Source organism: Monopterus albus, unplaced genomic scaffold, assembly GCF_001952655.1.
Source record: "Monopterus albus unplaced genomic scaffold, M_albus_1.0 scaffold52.1, whole genome shotgun sequence".
Lineage (NCBI taxonomy): Eukaryota > Metazoa > Chordata > Actinopteri > Synbranchiformes > Synbranchidae > Monopterus > Monopterus albus.
Window position 1 is genome coordinate 2,407,726 of NW_018127932.1, and position 15,642 is coordinate 2,423,367.

Sequence of the window (15,642 nt, forward strand, 5' to 3'; positions counted from 1 at the left end):
TAAATGATGTGTAATATAATAAGTAGTCTTTTAAATGCCATGTGTAAAGTAAGTGGTCTGGCCTTGATGTAATCCATTAAAACCTGGCAACGGTCTTGCACAGACAGCTTCCACCCCCTGTGAGACAGTAGAGCTGAGCAGAGCCCAATGTTGAATGAGTTTAGCAAATGCAGAGTATCCTGAGCATAACCACACAAGCGTTCTAGATTTTTTGTACAATTCTGGTTTACAGAACGATGCACCTGTAGCAGAGAACCTTCAGGATGACTGACTGATAATGTCAGTAAGTGATGCTGCACCGAGGTCGGTCACCAGGACTCTGTCCAAACTCGGATGAATGCTCTAGTGTGACAGACTTTTTGTCTGTTGCACCAAAGCTAAATTCTTTTGGAACGACTTTGCATACACTTTTAATTTAAATACTAAACTTAAATTTGAATTACATTTCGACAGCCAAAGTGAAGTATTAATGTTGCATTACTTGCATTTGCCAAACTCTGCACAGTGTGTGGCTCAGTGTGATAGCAGCTGTTCTAGTGTGAAGGCCTTGGAGTGGCAGTTTACCCCTGTTTTGCCAAAGGGAAATCTTTCTATTAGCAACTTAATATTTGCAGTCCAACCTTTAAAGGGTTTTATAACCAACGGATCTTTCTAAGAACACCAAATATATATACATATTTCATTACCACTCTGAAAAGAGGTGTTGTTTTAAATCTTAGCAGAGTCTTACTATTTAAACATGTATGCTCTTGTCTCTTCACTGACATGAAGCTGAAGGATTGTACACTGTAGAAAAGTATACTAAAGAAAATAATTTTGAAAGCTGTTTATATCACCTTTTGAGTAAATTCAACAGAGATGAAATTACTAAATCATGTTGGGTTTACTTAAAATCTGCCTACTGTCTAATTTCTCGGTGTAAACCTTTGCAGGAATGAAAGGCTTGCAGTGATTATTTGCAGCAAATTAATTTGCGGCACGTATTTTTTCACAAGCTAACATTTTTCATTAATACGAGGTTAGCTCTTTTGCTACACTGGCCTTGTTGCACCACCTCTCAATGGATCTGCCTTGACTTTTGGACTGAGGTTGGGAAGTTCAACACAGCTGTGACTAGCAAACCTGCCCACTTTACCTGCCATGGCTATAAGAACGCAGCCAGGTTCTTTCTATTCTAAAGCAACTTAACTAGGCAAAGAATCGCAAATGCACTTGAATTTAGCTTTCTGCCTTGATTTGGACTTTTGAGGATTGAAGGGTCAAGGTTAGCCAGGCCACCGCTGTAAATATAACACAAAAAGCAATCAAGGAGTAGAAAAACAAGCTTTAGATTACGATAGTTTTTGTTTTTATTCTTCTTTGGTGAGGTTTGAAGAAGCAGCAGTGTTTTAAAAGAAGGGAAAGCATTGCACTGGTTGGTTTTGCTTTTGTGAAGCAGCTTCTATGTTGTTTCATTGCTTCTAATGTAAACAGCAACTGAGATTTTGTTTTTTGACTCTGATGTACACAATAATAATGTTGTACCTGATGTGAAAAAATACAGTGGTGTTAAATCAGTTGTGAACCATTAACAATGTTGCTTCTAATGTAAAGACTGATGCTGTGTTTTCTTTGCCTTGTTCACTTCTTAACTGACTGTCTAACAGACTGAAGAATAAACAAATGCAACACCAAACAGACAAACGAATGAAAGGAAGGATGAACAGCGCTGCTGGTACAAGCTGAGCAAAGTCACACCGAGATGTTGCTACAGTGACTAATGTATTGTTGGAAAAAAACTGCCTGAGCTTCTCTCTGCTCTTAAAGTAACCATAAACAAGTACAGTGTAAAAAGGACGATGATAAAAAGAGAAAGAAGGAGAAGAAAGACAAGGAGGATGAAGATGAACATAAAACGGGGTGGGGGTGACGAAGTTACAGCCATATGTTGATTTCTGGGCCAGTGAGACTGAAGCGGACTTCTCCTGCCCAGCATGTGTGTTGTTCTGGTGTCGGTCTGTGTCTCCTCCCTCTCTTTATCTGTTGCTTTGCTGCCAAAGTAATCAAACCTGGCAGCAAATGCTTTTGTTTTGTCTTTTCCCAAATCCCTTTTCCCCTCTGTCCCCCTACACCATGTTTTCCATATTTGGGAATGTCAATGTGCTACTTGTTAACACTGTGCATGAATGATAACATGTCTGTATATAGTTATAGAGAAGTGTATCCCATTCCTCTGGTGTTGACAAAAATGGTTTGAATGTTGTATAGATTCAGGTTTTCTGTTTATGTTCAGATACATTTTTTAATGTACGTAGAGCTGACAGCACTATGTTTTTAATTTAAACGAAGGCGACGTTTTGGAGAAACTTGCACATTAATTAATTATTGTTTGTTAAAAAGGCAATATCTGCTGTTATTGAATGCGAGATGAGATCTTAAAGGAGTTCTATATATCTTAAATCACGTATACTGGAGTTGCATGGGTTATTTGTACACAAACAAAGTGCTTGCTACTTCTAATACCGGTGGCTGTGTTCTCTGACACAAGGGGTGGAATACTCTATGTACATCTAAAGGTTATTTTGTCATTAAAGAAAGAAGAATAATATTGTGTATATACTGTATAGTGTTATAAGTGAGGTGGACTAAATGGCCATCACACTAACCTTAGAGAATAATTCTACATATTTATTTAAACACTCATTACACTCAAGAATGACATATATTGCCTTTTTGGAGAAGTTGTATTTTGCTTGTTTGTCTCTGTCTTGTTTCTTTCTTCTTCTCTGTTTCATTATACTGGTCTCTTTTCTTGCTATCCCCCCTCTCTCTCCCACTCTCTCGCTCTGCTGTTATTTTTTCATCAGAGGGGCGTTTCAGACGGGCTTTTGTCTTTTTACTGCTTGATTCAGACTCAGACTGTCACTTTCTCTGTTTGTCTTTGTGTCTGTCTGACACGTCCGGCTGCTTATCCCACTGACTCGGCAGCATCTTGTACTCGCCTGTTTTCTTACATGTATTTCAATCTGCAGTTACACACCCATCTCACGATGGATCACGTGTCTGTATTTGAGTCTCGCTCTGAACAGTCTGTCTCTGTAACTGTTTCTCATGGTTGCTAAATTCTCTTTCTCCTTTCTTTCTTTAATCCACCTCCACCTTCAAACTCTTATTTCTCCCCGTCCATCTTTTTGTTTTCCTTCTCTTCGCTCTCACGGGGTGTAGCTGGGGGAATTTGTTTGTCAGTATGATTTAGGGTGTTTTTAAAATTGAACAATAACCACAACAATGTCGGTATTAATGAAGTAATTTTTGTTTTCCGCTGTCCTGTGTGCACTATCCTCAGACTTTTATTTTAATTCATTTTTGCTGAGCACCAACTGATAGGAGAAAAATGTTGTATGTGTGTTGCCACTAACTGTGACTGCTCTCCATGGTACAAGGTACTTCTGATAAAACCAATAAAATAAAGTTTGGGATACCCTGTTTCAGAGACCCTGCGAGTCCAATGCCTTTCTAATGTGTGTGTGTGTGTGTGTCATAGCCATTCTGTAATGCAAAGCTGTAATATGAAAGCTGAATTATTATGCAAATTTTCATTAGTGCAAATGGGAATTGCAACCGGCTCTTGTCTCGCCTCCCTCCCACCTTCTATCTCATACTCAGCCTTCCATACAAGCAAACATCCATTATGTTTTATACGTTCAGACTGTCGATGATGAAAATGACATTTGTCTGAATGGCTGACATCTCATTAACTGCCATCACCATTGTTCTGTCATTGTGTTAGAGTTGTAAGCGATGGCTTTGTCAGTGCTGATTAATTCTGTTTGTTTTCATGTCATCCTATGAAAAAATAATGAATGCCTTTCTGATGCTTTTCCCTTTAATACATGTATTCACCGGCCTTTCTTTGTCAGAGAAAATTAACAAGAGATAAATTACTAATTTGTGGTAAAAGAAAAGCTTATTTTAACCTACAGTACCAAAGGATAGAACGTTGGAGAGAATTAAATGTCTGACTAATGGGCTAATTAAATCTGCTATAACGTAGCAGATTCAGGTAAATTGACCAGAACAAAGTTCTCAGTTTCAACAAACACACTGCCTTAGTTCTGAGCAGGTTTACTGTGCTGTGTAGCTTGAACTGGTTTTGGAGTTGACTATCAAAAGAACAATCTACAAAAGCTTTTACAGATAATTCAAATTGTGTGCATATGAAAAGAAAGTCTCACGATTGGTCATCATGTACCATCTGACTGATGGATGAGTTGTGTTTGGTTCGTCTCGTCCTTCGCTGCCACTGTGATAGATTGTGCCCATTCTCTGTGTGCACATCTGGACTGTCTGCAATTAAATTCTCTTCCTGTTTGGGGAAGTTTTTTTTAATGTATTATAAACCAATTTAAAGAATTTGTTTAGATCTATTTTTGTGGTGTTCATTGTTTGTGTGAGTGAAGCAGCAAAAGAGTAACGTGTTTTATGTTGGTGTTTCTTGTGTTCAGGTATTTGCCTTGACTCTATTCATCACCTTCCCACTTCTGTGTCTGTCTAGCATCTCATTGTACTGTTCCATTTGATTTCTAGACAGGTACTGTACTTGTCTGGACGACCTCTGCTCGCAGGTTAGAATGCTGGGAAATAAGTGTGAGTTTATGTCAGTATATGTGTGTGCATGGTTGTTCCTGAATACTGAATAAAGCAGAAACTGTCAAAGTCTACGTTGGTTGTCAAACTATACTTAGTGAGAAATAACAGGACGAGCCTTCTTTGTTTTAGCTGTCAGTCCTCAACCTAAGCCTACAGCCTAGACTAGACAAAGGTTCAGTGACAAGATGTCGAAAGGTGTTACACAAGAGCTGGGGTATTTTTGTTGGCAAACATTTGGCGATTATGGTACATCCTGTTGTTGACATAATATCACTATAGAACATATTAATTATAGTTTCTGTGCAACCTCAGAAGTTGCCCTTCAAAGATTTTGAACAGTGATAACACTGTGATACATTGGCTAACCATTTGTCACTTTTTGACAGTACTATTGACTCTTATTGTAGCTAGCAAAAACAATTACACAGAAAGAAATATCATGCTTTTGTTTGGTTTTATGAAAAAAAAAAACAATTCAGTAATTAAATAGCTGAATTTGTGCATCTTCTTGTTGTGGGCATAATGTTAGGGTGGGACAGGCCATCATCATTCTAATCGACACTTTATGTTGGACGTCCCCACTTACATTCCAACATACAGTAGCTCAATTCAGCCAGAATAACCACAAAAACCTGTCTGGGTGTGCACAGCCTATAAAGGAACACAGGGATATTTTGGGAATATGCTGTCTTCCCTGGAGTTAGATAAGAGGAGCAGCATCACTTTCATCCCTGTGTTCAGCTCCTGTGGTCCCAGGATGTGCTTCGCCTTGTTTACAAGACAGCCAAGTCTGGAAACATGGTGATCTACAGTAACTTAGAGATGGAAAGCGTTTCCTTGTGTGAGCAATTTTTAAATTATTTTGGCCTCCATGCTTGTCTGTTTATGACATTCTCACACTGGTACCTTCACAAACATAACTAAAAGAAAGTTTTTAGTTACATTCCAGAGGGCTTCAAGTGCACGGGGTGCTTGATCTATATCTACTGTACAGTATAACAAGGAAAATCTTTGTTTCAATGTGTTAAATTAACATTACTCTCTAGACATTAATTTAGCCTGCATACCAGCAGACATGCATTCCTTTATTCTTTGACCTTTATTTCTATCTCTAAGTCAGACATGTTTCTGTCCCATCTCAGAAGTTGAGGATGACAGCTTGGTCAGCACTGGAATAATAATAGCTGCCAGACTTGTGCATAGACTTTTTAGCAGAAATATACTGTCAGACACCGAGCAGGGACCTATTTCAGATGTAATTTTGATTTGGTGTTATGACAAAATTCAAATGGCCAAACATAGGGGAAAAAAATCCAGTTTCTTGAAAAACAGGAGAGATGAAACAAAAATGTAAGCAGGCTGAATGTAGATGGAATAAAACCAAGTAAAACAAATGGTATTTATGTGGTATAAATGTCAAGCTTGTTGAAAAAAGAGAAGAGGATGACGCCTGGATGTCTGAGTAGGCCAGGGGCGTTAGTACTTTTTAACGGGAGGTTTAGATAGAAACAGTACACACACACAACCTTGTTCTTTCACTAAACGGATCCCTACATAGACTTGCACCCATTTCCAGGAGACTTACACAAACTTTAATCAACCCTGAAACTTATATTCTAACCTTAAACCACAGGTTTTTGTTAAATTCAAAACTTTACTTTGGCATCCGGTTCCCACAAGAGATGTGAATTCCCACAGCGATAGTGTGCTCCTGGTTTTTGGTGCAAGTATAAAAAAACAAACCACGCGCACCACACACACACACAGAGGGAGAAAGAGAGAGAGTATGTGAAAGTACTTTATTCCACTACTTTCAGCCTGTCAATCAAGTCAGTCTGGCACCTTACGCTTTGCAGAGGTAAAAGCAGACATAATATAACGAAGCAAAAACCTAATGATGTAGGTAGTGTTTAAAAACGTGTGTGTGTGTGTGTGTGGAGCCATTTTTTGAGCAGGTGTTTCAAATACACAGAACAGACTGAAATTAAATGTCAGGTAAATACCAGAGCATGAACCCAGCCCTACATCCATTGTGTGAGTTCTTTGTCTCAGATAATGACTATAAGTGTTTTTCCTGATTATTTAAAAGCATCTGATTATGAAGAAACAAGTAGGAGTATTCAATGTGTGGATGTGTGTGAATAAAAATAAGTGTGTACATAAGAAATAATTGGTTTATTTTAGTTTTGATGGAGTGAAATGTATGCCTTAAAATAATTTAATGTAATTAAATACATAATTAATGTTGTTTATGTGCATAATACACTGTATATAGCCACTTAGATTCTTGCAGCTTCCACAACCAAATCGCAGGTTTCAAGTGTCCATGAACACACCAATAGTCCCTGTTCACTGCTGACAGTAATTTGATTAAAAATAAATAAATAAATTGTTGTGATTGATTATCTATTTCAAGAAAGTTCCAAGTCAGTGAAAGTGAATTTTTCTTTAGTGGAATGAATTGAATCAAAAGGTTGCCTTGAAGGTAAGAAATCAATCTAAGATATGTAAATATGTAAAGTGTATGCAATTTGGAGTTAATGGGCTAAAACATGCAAAACCACTGATATGATGCTTTAACACACAAGTCTGTCTCAGCTGCCAAAGCATATAATGATGATGGATAAAATTGTAAAATACCACCCTCATAGTGATGGACCTCCATGGATTCAGACCTTTGCAGACCCTCTGATCTCTGCAGAGCTGGACGTGTAAATAGCCAATTGTTTGTTAATACTTTAACTATAAAAGCCTTAGAAGGATGATGATGTTTCAGATGGGTTTTTAGTTTACTCCATTGTCCCTAAGGGGCCAAAAAAGATCTATCAGTGCAGTGGTAATAGCCCTGAAAACATACGTTGTCAGTCAGCTTCTCACTATGAGTGATGGGTTCCTGTTTTTCCTCTGTGCTTGTTTTAGCACCATTTGACAGTCGGTGGCTTGTTTGGTCACTGTGAATCAAACATGATCAAAACACAGTGTCTTTGATAAATAAAAACTAAGCAGATTTTGTTCACTTTGATTTTTGCTTTAGTAATGAATATCAGTATAACAGAGAAATACCTGCATACAAGGCTTGAAGCCAAGTTTTCAGGTTTTAAGCTTCTAGCATCCTTTCTGGTTTTTTTACACTCTCTTCCTCATGTCAAAGCACATCTGTCTTTGTTCTCCCCGTTCTCTCCTTACCTCAGCCTGTCGCCCCACCTTCACTCACTCCTTACTCTTTTCTCTTTTCACCTGTCTTCCTGTCTCCTTCCTTGTGTCTTTTTTACTTGTACCTTTACTGTTCTTCCAATTTCTCTCAGTTTCTTGTCTCACTTGCTCGTCTTCCACCATTTATCTTGGCAGAAGTTGATGACCAAGTCCTCCTCTCTTTGACTTGCAGACTCCCACACACACATAACATCAAAACACAACTGAGTTTACACACTACCATGTCTCCCAACACAAACACATTCAGTACACATACACACACACACACACTCTCTCTCGACAGTAGGTTACTCTGTGTCAGAAACTGTTCTCTGCTGAGAGGCTTGTGGGTGGTGTGATGATGCCGAGTTACTGTGGCGATTTTCTGTTGCCTTGGCGACACCTCACAACAAGCAACCGCGGCATACAAGCATAGACACACACACACACGGTATGTTTTAATTCCTTTTGGGGGCTTTACATTGACTTACATTCATTTCCTGTAGACTTTTCTTAACCTTAACCATAACCACTACTTGCCTAACACCTAACCATAACCTGATGAACCTGCGGCACACTACTGATGGAGTGTTTCTGAAATTCAAAACGTAATTGTTGAGCGCAACACCCAAAACTTTGTTATTCTCAACCACTTTAACACATTCTAGACTTTTTGCCTAAACTTAACCAATTAAGGCCAAGTGCCTAACACTTAACCAAAAAGAGCCGCAGAAAGGAAAGGTCGAAATCTAACAATTCCTAACATTGTGTAGAAAGATGAGGAAAAAAGTGAACTGAATCCACTCAATCCAAATGAGTCTGAAACATAATAAAATGTAGAAAACTTGAAAGGGTCTGAACACTTTCTGTATTGACTGTACATTCCAATGAATGATATCTGATATCCAGTGAGAGTAAAGGAAAAAGGAGAGAGGGAGGAGGAGAATAAAAGAGTGAGAGAGGAATAGCACCAATCAGTGGCCAGTAATTGGAGCCACTTGTGCCACTCTCCCTCTTTCTGTCTGCACTGCCATCTCTATTATCTCTATTAACTCATAACTCCCTCACTCATAAGTGATTCACACACCTTCCTTTTTATGCACACACACACACATACCTGCATAATCAATCTCACATTTTTAATTCACACAGACACACAATATTTTGCACGCCTTGATTATCCACATCTCCGCGTCTTTCTCTTTCTCCAGTTTAGACATACACTGGCACACACTCTCCAACTCTTCCTCACACACTTGCACCAACACACCCACACACTGAAATCCACACACACTTTTTCCCTCACATTCACACAGTGCTGCCAGATAGGCCACATAAGAGCTTCTTCCTGTGCTGCTCGCCCACCTGCTGCATCACGCACCATAATACTGAGAGAGAAAGCATCTCTTCAACCTTTCCAAGTGAGAGGCACTTAACAAAAAGTGCCATCTTTCATGTGAACATCACTCAAAGTCTCCCTTTTTGGAGCATGCATTTCCCTTCACATACATAGGGAAAATGGTCTTGTGCAGATGGCCAACAAATTGTAGTGTTGTGACCTTTCATCATGACTTTGGTACCAAAAAACAGATGTCACAGCCATGTGATTAGAGTCTATTTTTCTACCACCCAAAGTTACCTTGATGACATTAAATGTAGAAAAAAAACAAAAAAACAGTGCTGCGTTTTCTAAAAAGCCAAAAAGACAGCTCATTAAGGTGCTATTTATTATCCATCTCCTTCCAAAGACAGTCAACTGACACACATTAACAGATATTCAACTTTAGTTCAAGATGAAGTTTGCAATTACAAGCTACAATGACACTAAAGCAGGCCTGACAGCAATCAGTGGTGTGTGATGACAAACCTTGTAACTCAAATCATCAGACACATACAGTACATGATGTCAGCCTTATACAAATATGAACTTAAGGTTTCAAAAGGAATTTCTCTGGAAAATGAATCTGATTTGCACACAATCTGTCACAGGCACTGGTGAGTGCAGAGTCGGATGACATTTCCTCCACACTGGACATTTGTCTCGTGATTGGCTGTAGGATCATCACATTTGGTATTCAAACCATGGCAGAGGTGGTGTTGTCATTTCTGTTAGATACTGCCAGTACATGCCGACCACATGATTATCAGTTTCTGACTGATTTTATCAGTGGTATTAGCCTGTACTGTATGTACAAGGTGTGCAATGGATGATTTAGCTGAAGATCTGGTTTAACATCTGGTCTGAGACGTTTCTGCTCTGTTGGCTGCAGGTCTGATCAATACTCAATTTAAATATCTTATTAAGACCTTAGAACATGGAATTTATTTCCCATGAATTTTCTAAATATTTAACTCGAGCTTTTGTGAGAAATTCCTCTTTGATAACAACTTATACCTATAAAAGTACTGCATAGATGATTACCTGATTGTTGTGTGAATCTACTTTGCTCCTGAGATTTAATTTTACTCATAATCATACAATAATGGTATCAATAATGGAGCAAATATACAAGCAGTGAAACTATGTCCTTAAAGTTGTCTGAAGAGAAATCACCAAACCTAAAGTTTAGAATTGGCCTAAGCTGTCACTTTTGTCATGTACTATACAGCACTGCAGACAATCTGCTGCTCTGAGTTTAGCTTTTTCTTCTCTTCTGTAAAGAACTGACATCTTGTGATATGGCTGCTGTCCAGTTGTTGCTTTTATGTACTCGTTGCATTGTGAAAACTGTGATTGAGACTTTGCTCTGACTCTGGCTCTACAATGCTCAGTTTCAAACTTTCATCTCTTTGATTGCATTCCTCTCTCTCTTCTTAGCTTTCTCTCCTCTCTGTTTCATCCTGTTTATCATCTTTGCCCGTGTCCACTCTTTATTATGCATCTGTTCCCTCTGCAAGGTCTTTAAGGTGCGCTCCATCACTTTGCTCTAGCTCATGTGTCTTGTTTGTGCATCCTGGTTCTGTTCCTAATGTTCTCATATAGTCGCTAGCCTTGGTAAAGTAGTTCTCCAGTTCTGCCACAGGTCCCTTACCAGAGAACAGATGGTCCAGATATGCCTGGGCATATTGATCTGAGGTGATCAGGTCCAGGTTGATGGAAGAGGACACAGTTGGAGAGGTATCATCAGAAACCCTTCTTCTCCCTGTTAGGTTCAGCTTAGTTCAGTTCAATGCAGCTTGACTGAATTTGTTTTCTTGTTTACTTAAAAAAAAAGGTCTACAGTACCTATCTCAGTCTCCAAGTTGGAGAGAGGGATGGTCACACCTTTTCCCGTCTCTCTGTCTGTTACAATGAGTCCTGTCATGGCTCCCACCTCTGGCACTTCACTGGAGTCATATGATGCCGAAAGACCCCCTCGACATTTCACAACACACACTGTGTTAGATTTATAATACCTAAAACGATGAGAAAGAATTAGGATAAACAAAGAAATAACAACAACAACAAAAAAAATCTGCCAGCTAATTAGTTTAGCACTGGATTCAAAATTTCCTTTGTGAATGTATTAACTTATAAAACTCTTTGATTAAAAAACTGTTAAGTCTTGGCTTTCATGCTTTTCCCATTTTACTCACATGATATTTATTGTGTCATGATTGCAGGTAATCATAGTTTTCCTGTAAACAACGAGTCAAAGCATAAGCTGAAAATTTTATAGTGAGACTTTTCTGACAATCTGATGAAGATTTTCATTGTTTTTTTAGTCATATTTGGAGCAGGCTGCAGGGCTCGTCTCAGGATACTGTGTGTGTGTGTGTGTGTGGTTTCTGCTGTCAGTAAGCTTTATAAGACTCCCGCTTCTTCTGAAGCGCTGTGTGTTTTCAGTGTTTGTACTGGGACTGGTGTGTGCCTTTCACATGACTTCAGACGTTACCCGCCTACAGTACAAACTCCATTTCCACCAAACACTGTGTGCATTGTGGATTCATGTACCAGTTACTGCTTGTACTGTATTACCTGTAAGATGGTATGATCTGTATAAGGTCCTCCTTGTATTGCTCCAGTGCTGTTCTTGCAGCCAGGGGCTCAACGTGACCGTCAAGAACAGCTAGATGCATCAACATCTGGGTGTGAAATGCTGCTGCACTGGCCCAGTGTCTCACAGACCTGGAGCAACAGACAGTGTCAGAACAAAATAAACTCCTCGTGACAGCTGTTTTTAAACCACTGCAGCAGTGGGCTACTCATCTCCATGCAGCCATTTCTACTCTGCTCTGTTTGTGCTTTACAGTACTTTAATCTGTCTAAATGTATTCTACTTTACTCTCCTGTACTCTGTATTGTATTTTACTTTATTTACTCTCTGCTGTGTGGAATTTTACCTGATGTGACAAATCTTCCACTCCCGTGTATGCTGCTGCACTGTATGATATCATCCTCAACTTCAGTACTGTGTTCTCTCACCTGGAGTCACAGTCTCCCACCAGCAGGCAGGTCTTCAGCTGGGTGAGCGTGAGGCTGAGCTGGGCCTCAAGTCTGACACAGTCCTGGATCAGCCTGCTTTTATTGCTCAGGTTGATCCTACAGCGCTTCAGGTACTCCTCCATCACCTCCTGGAGCTCCCAGACTCTTTGCTGGAGGTAAAAAATAAATAAATAAAAAACAAAACAAAAATAAAGTCTCAAAATTGTACTTTAGTCACTTTTTACAACAATTTTTGGATGTGGGAATTCATAACTACACTAAATCTATCAGAAGCTTTACCTGGCATGATGATGACCCCGCTGATTTTCCTTTCACCCCTGATGATGTGTAAGCTATGTCCATCACCATAGTAACCACTAATCCCACCAGGCCAGCTAAGCGTGGCTCATCTGAGAAAGTCGTAAGTCGGCCAATCAGATCCTTCAGGTAGGTGGGTGCCCTGTTCCCAATGCCCCTCTGCAACTGGGTGAGATTCACAGCGTGCTTTTAGAGAACTCCAGTGGACTGTTTGTTACAACTGGCCTCAATAAAATAAACATGTTACTTTGCTCCCCTTTAGGAGCATTTAGTCATCCTTGATCCTTCTTTGCAACCCCTAGCAAGAGCACATTTCTAATACTGAGTGGTGCTCAAGGCAACAGCTTTTTTTCACACCTGTTCATCTCCAGCTGCACTTCATGACTGAACTGAGTTAAAGGTGAAATCAATGAGTAGTTTACCCTCTCAAGATTGTTTTGATAAATGCAACACTATCATTTTTACTGTCATACTTTCTTTTGAATCTCATGAACCTGTTGCAGCTGTTCCTGGAGGTGGTCCCGGGAGTCAAAGCTCTCATCATGACTGGCTAAGAGAAGAGGGTGGACAACTCCGAGGTCAGGTACGGCACCAGCTTCCAACATGGTATTGTAGAGGAGGGAACCAACTGCATCCTTCATTTGAGAAAGCTCTTCTTCTGATGACAACAGTTGACCCATGATGATACCTGTGTTTATGTATGTGTAGTGTCAATACCTCTAATCTATAGCAGCATATTAGGGCAAGAGAAAAGAAGGAAAATTCAGCAATGAATAGCTGGTGCTAATACCCATAATATAGATAATGTATACTGTATAATATGATACACTATGAGGGTTTTAACACAAGCTGTGAATGTTTTTAGAGCCTACACAATTCAGAACACAACATATATCCATTTGATTCATGTCAGCAAGATGTAACATTTTCCACACTCCTCCAAAATACTACCCTAACATTTCTCACTAACATCCCAGCAGCATTCTAGTCACATCTAATCTCTCTTACTGAAACAAGTTGTGTTTTAGCCAGCCGGCTTCTTTTGTGTCCTCACCTCCCCTCTTCCTCTTCTGTCCACCATCTGCTGCAGCCAAGAGTTTACCCAAGACAACACAGCAGTAGAATGGAAGCCAGCAGTAAATTTAGACCTCCCTCTAGCTGTGATGACCAGGAAGTGCAACTGCTATGCATGCTGGGAGGAGTTTATCATGCCATCAAGGCCATGGGCTCTAGCCTGCTCTAGTTTTAACCAGATGATCTTTATCTAAGAAGGTTTTGACACCTGGATAATTAAAACCTCGGAGAACAGCCATTTTGCACTATTTCTTATTTCCTTTAAGTCAATGCTTAAATCCGACTAATCCTCCGCTCCCTGCACGAGGACATAGGTCCTTGGGAATTTAAGTAATCATTACAATCTCTTTATGGCTGTGTCACATATTGAACAAATAGGCCAAGGGCTTTCAGCTTTTTTATTTAGCTAAATTGAACAGCAGCCCTGGTGGTGGTGTAATGTTAATGTTTTTACATGATAAAATAGGGATTTGGGATTTTGTAGTCTGAGAGATGTTCTCTGTTAAGTGGACCAAAGGCTTGTGCAGTGACAGGCTTTAAAGTTATATGTGTATAAGTACTGTAGCTAAATGAAATGCCTCACGTATTGCTGTGGAATATAGTTCAGGTTAATGTTGATGTCTAGTGGAACAATGTTATGACACTGTCAGACAGCATTTATGCAAAATGAGCTTTATATTCAGACTAGCACTAACTGTACCAATGGAGAATTATGCTTTATTATTATCTACTTTAATCATAAACAAAGCATTAACTATTTGTAATGTGAAATGAGTTAGTTGCAAAATTGCAGAGACTGCAGCCTTGAAGAGCTTTTCATCTTTAAGTGTTTTAGTTTTTATAGCCAACTCCTCTGGTGTTTTGTTTCAGTCTCTCTCATCAGCCCTGTTTCCAAATGCAGCAGGAAGCTGTTTTAAGCTAAAAAACAAAAAACAAAACAAAAAACAGTGAACACACTCCGACCAGCACCAAAGAATGGACAGCCTAATATACTGTATGTGGACACTATCCGTATAGTTCATGTTTTGATGTTTACAACAAGTTGCACTGCCCGCAAAGGGGTTAAAACACCCATTAACCACCAAAGTTCAATAACTGAGGTAAACAAAATTATTCATGTTATATGACACTGCATGTATTTGTGGAGAGGAAGCCTCTGTTACCCACAGAGGGCCCTGGTATTGTGCAATTCAGCACATTATCACTGCTGCCAGAGCTTAATTCAGTTCACAACAACAATTGTCTCGGGGCACTTTCCATAATCAGGTCTAGACCCTAGATTGTTATAAGGAAAACCCAACAAATCCTCCTTGAGCAAGCACTTGGCGACAATGAGGAGGAAAAACTCCTTTCAATGGAAAAAACCTCAGACAGACCCTAATTCTTAGTGGGAGGCCTTCTGCTTTGACTGGTTGGAGTGAGTGGATAAAGGAGAGAGAAAAGAAGAAAAGCAAGGACTATCTCTGATGTTTGCTCATCAGAAACACAGAGCTCTGGAGCCAGGGATACCTGCAGGAAGTACAGGGAGAGGAAGGACAGCCAAAGAAACCAAACCAAACCTATCCTAGAATAGGTGCACATGAGAAATAATTTAAAGAAACACTGTGATCACTTGTGTCACATTAATTTGGCAATTATATGTCGATGTTTAAACAACACATGGGCCAATACACAGACTGTTCTGCTGTTCTTGTTGCTCTTAATAGCTTCTCTCAGTTTGATGCTGTGCTTGCTGGGTGAGCTCACTTTCGATCTCCATGGAAGCTTGACCTTGTTGACGCACTTCACGCTCCTCTAAGAGCAGTAAATATTTAAATGTGCTCATACCACACACATACACAGCCACCAGCACCCAGAAATGGGCACAGATGCATGTTTAAGTGGTGAAAATCCGGTGCTCTCACTCTTTTGCTCTGATTTTTTTTTGCTGTCTCTTTCTAAAGGTCTCATTTCCATCACAGAGTGAAGTGAAGATGAAAGGAAAGTGAGAAAAGAGAGCAGGGAAGTGATTGTGGGAGAAAGGA

At 39.6% G+C, this 15,642-nt stretch overlaps 1 protein-coding gene across 3 annotated transcripts; it reads right to left on the reverse strand.

Annotated features, from left to right (window-relative positions):
* Positions 1–9,616: 9,616 nt before the first annotated feature.
* On the reverse strand, positions 9,617–13,701 carry LOC109961131 (uncharacterized). 3 transcript variants are annotated; one of them, XM_020601754.1, is made up of 8 exons: positions 13,599–13,701; positions 13,039–13,232; positions 12,527–12,709; positions 12,227–12,396; positions 11,780–11,929; positions 11,398–11,439; positions 11,048–11,217; positions 9,617–10,964 (listed from the first exon to the last, which is right to left on the reverse strand). In XM_020601754.1, exons 2-8 carry the CDS (start codon positions 13,222–13,224, stop codon positions 10,696–10,698), a joined length of 1,170 nt encoding a protein of 389 aa, XP_020457410.1. In that variant the 5' UTR covers positions 13,225–13,232; positions 13,599–13,701; the 3' UTR covers positions 9,617–10,695. The 3 variants fall into 3 exon arrangements, with proteins under 3 accessions (XP_020457410.1, XP_020457409.1, XP_020457412.1); XM_020601753.1 differs by having other exon boundaries at positions 13,039–13,268; XM_020601756.1 differs by lacking the exon at positions 11,398–11,439 and having other exon boundaries at positions 13,039–13,268.
* Between the last annotated feature and the right edge of the window lie 1,941 nt (positions 13,702–15,642).

Bases quoted from the DNA above. Each gene is read 5' to 3' on its own strand.
- LOC109961131 (XM_020601754.1), bottom strand. From the start codon at position 13,224: ATGGGTCAACTGTTGTCATCAGAAGAAGAGCTTTCTCAAATGAAGGAT. The intron at 12,710-13,038 runs GTTCATGAGATT...AATCTCACCCAG, and splicing joins TCCAGGAACAGCTGCAACAG to TTGCAGAGGGGCATTGGGAA. The intron at 11,440-11,779 runs GTAATACAGTAC...CGTTGTTTACAG, and splicing joins CAGATCATACCATCTTACAG to GAAAACTATGATTACCTGCA.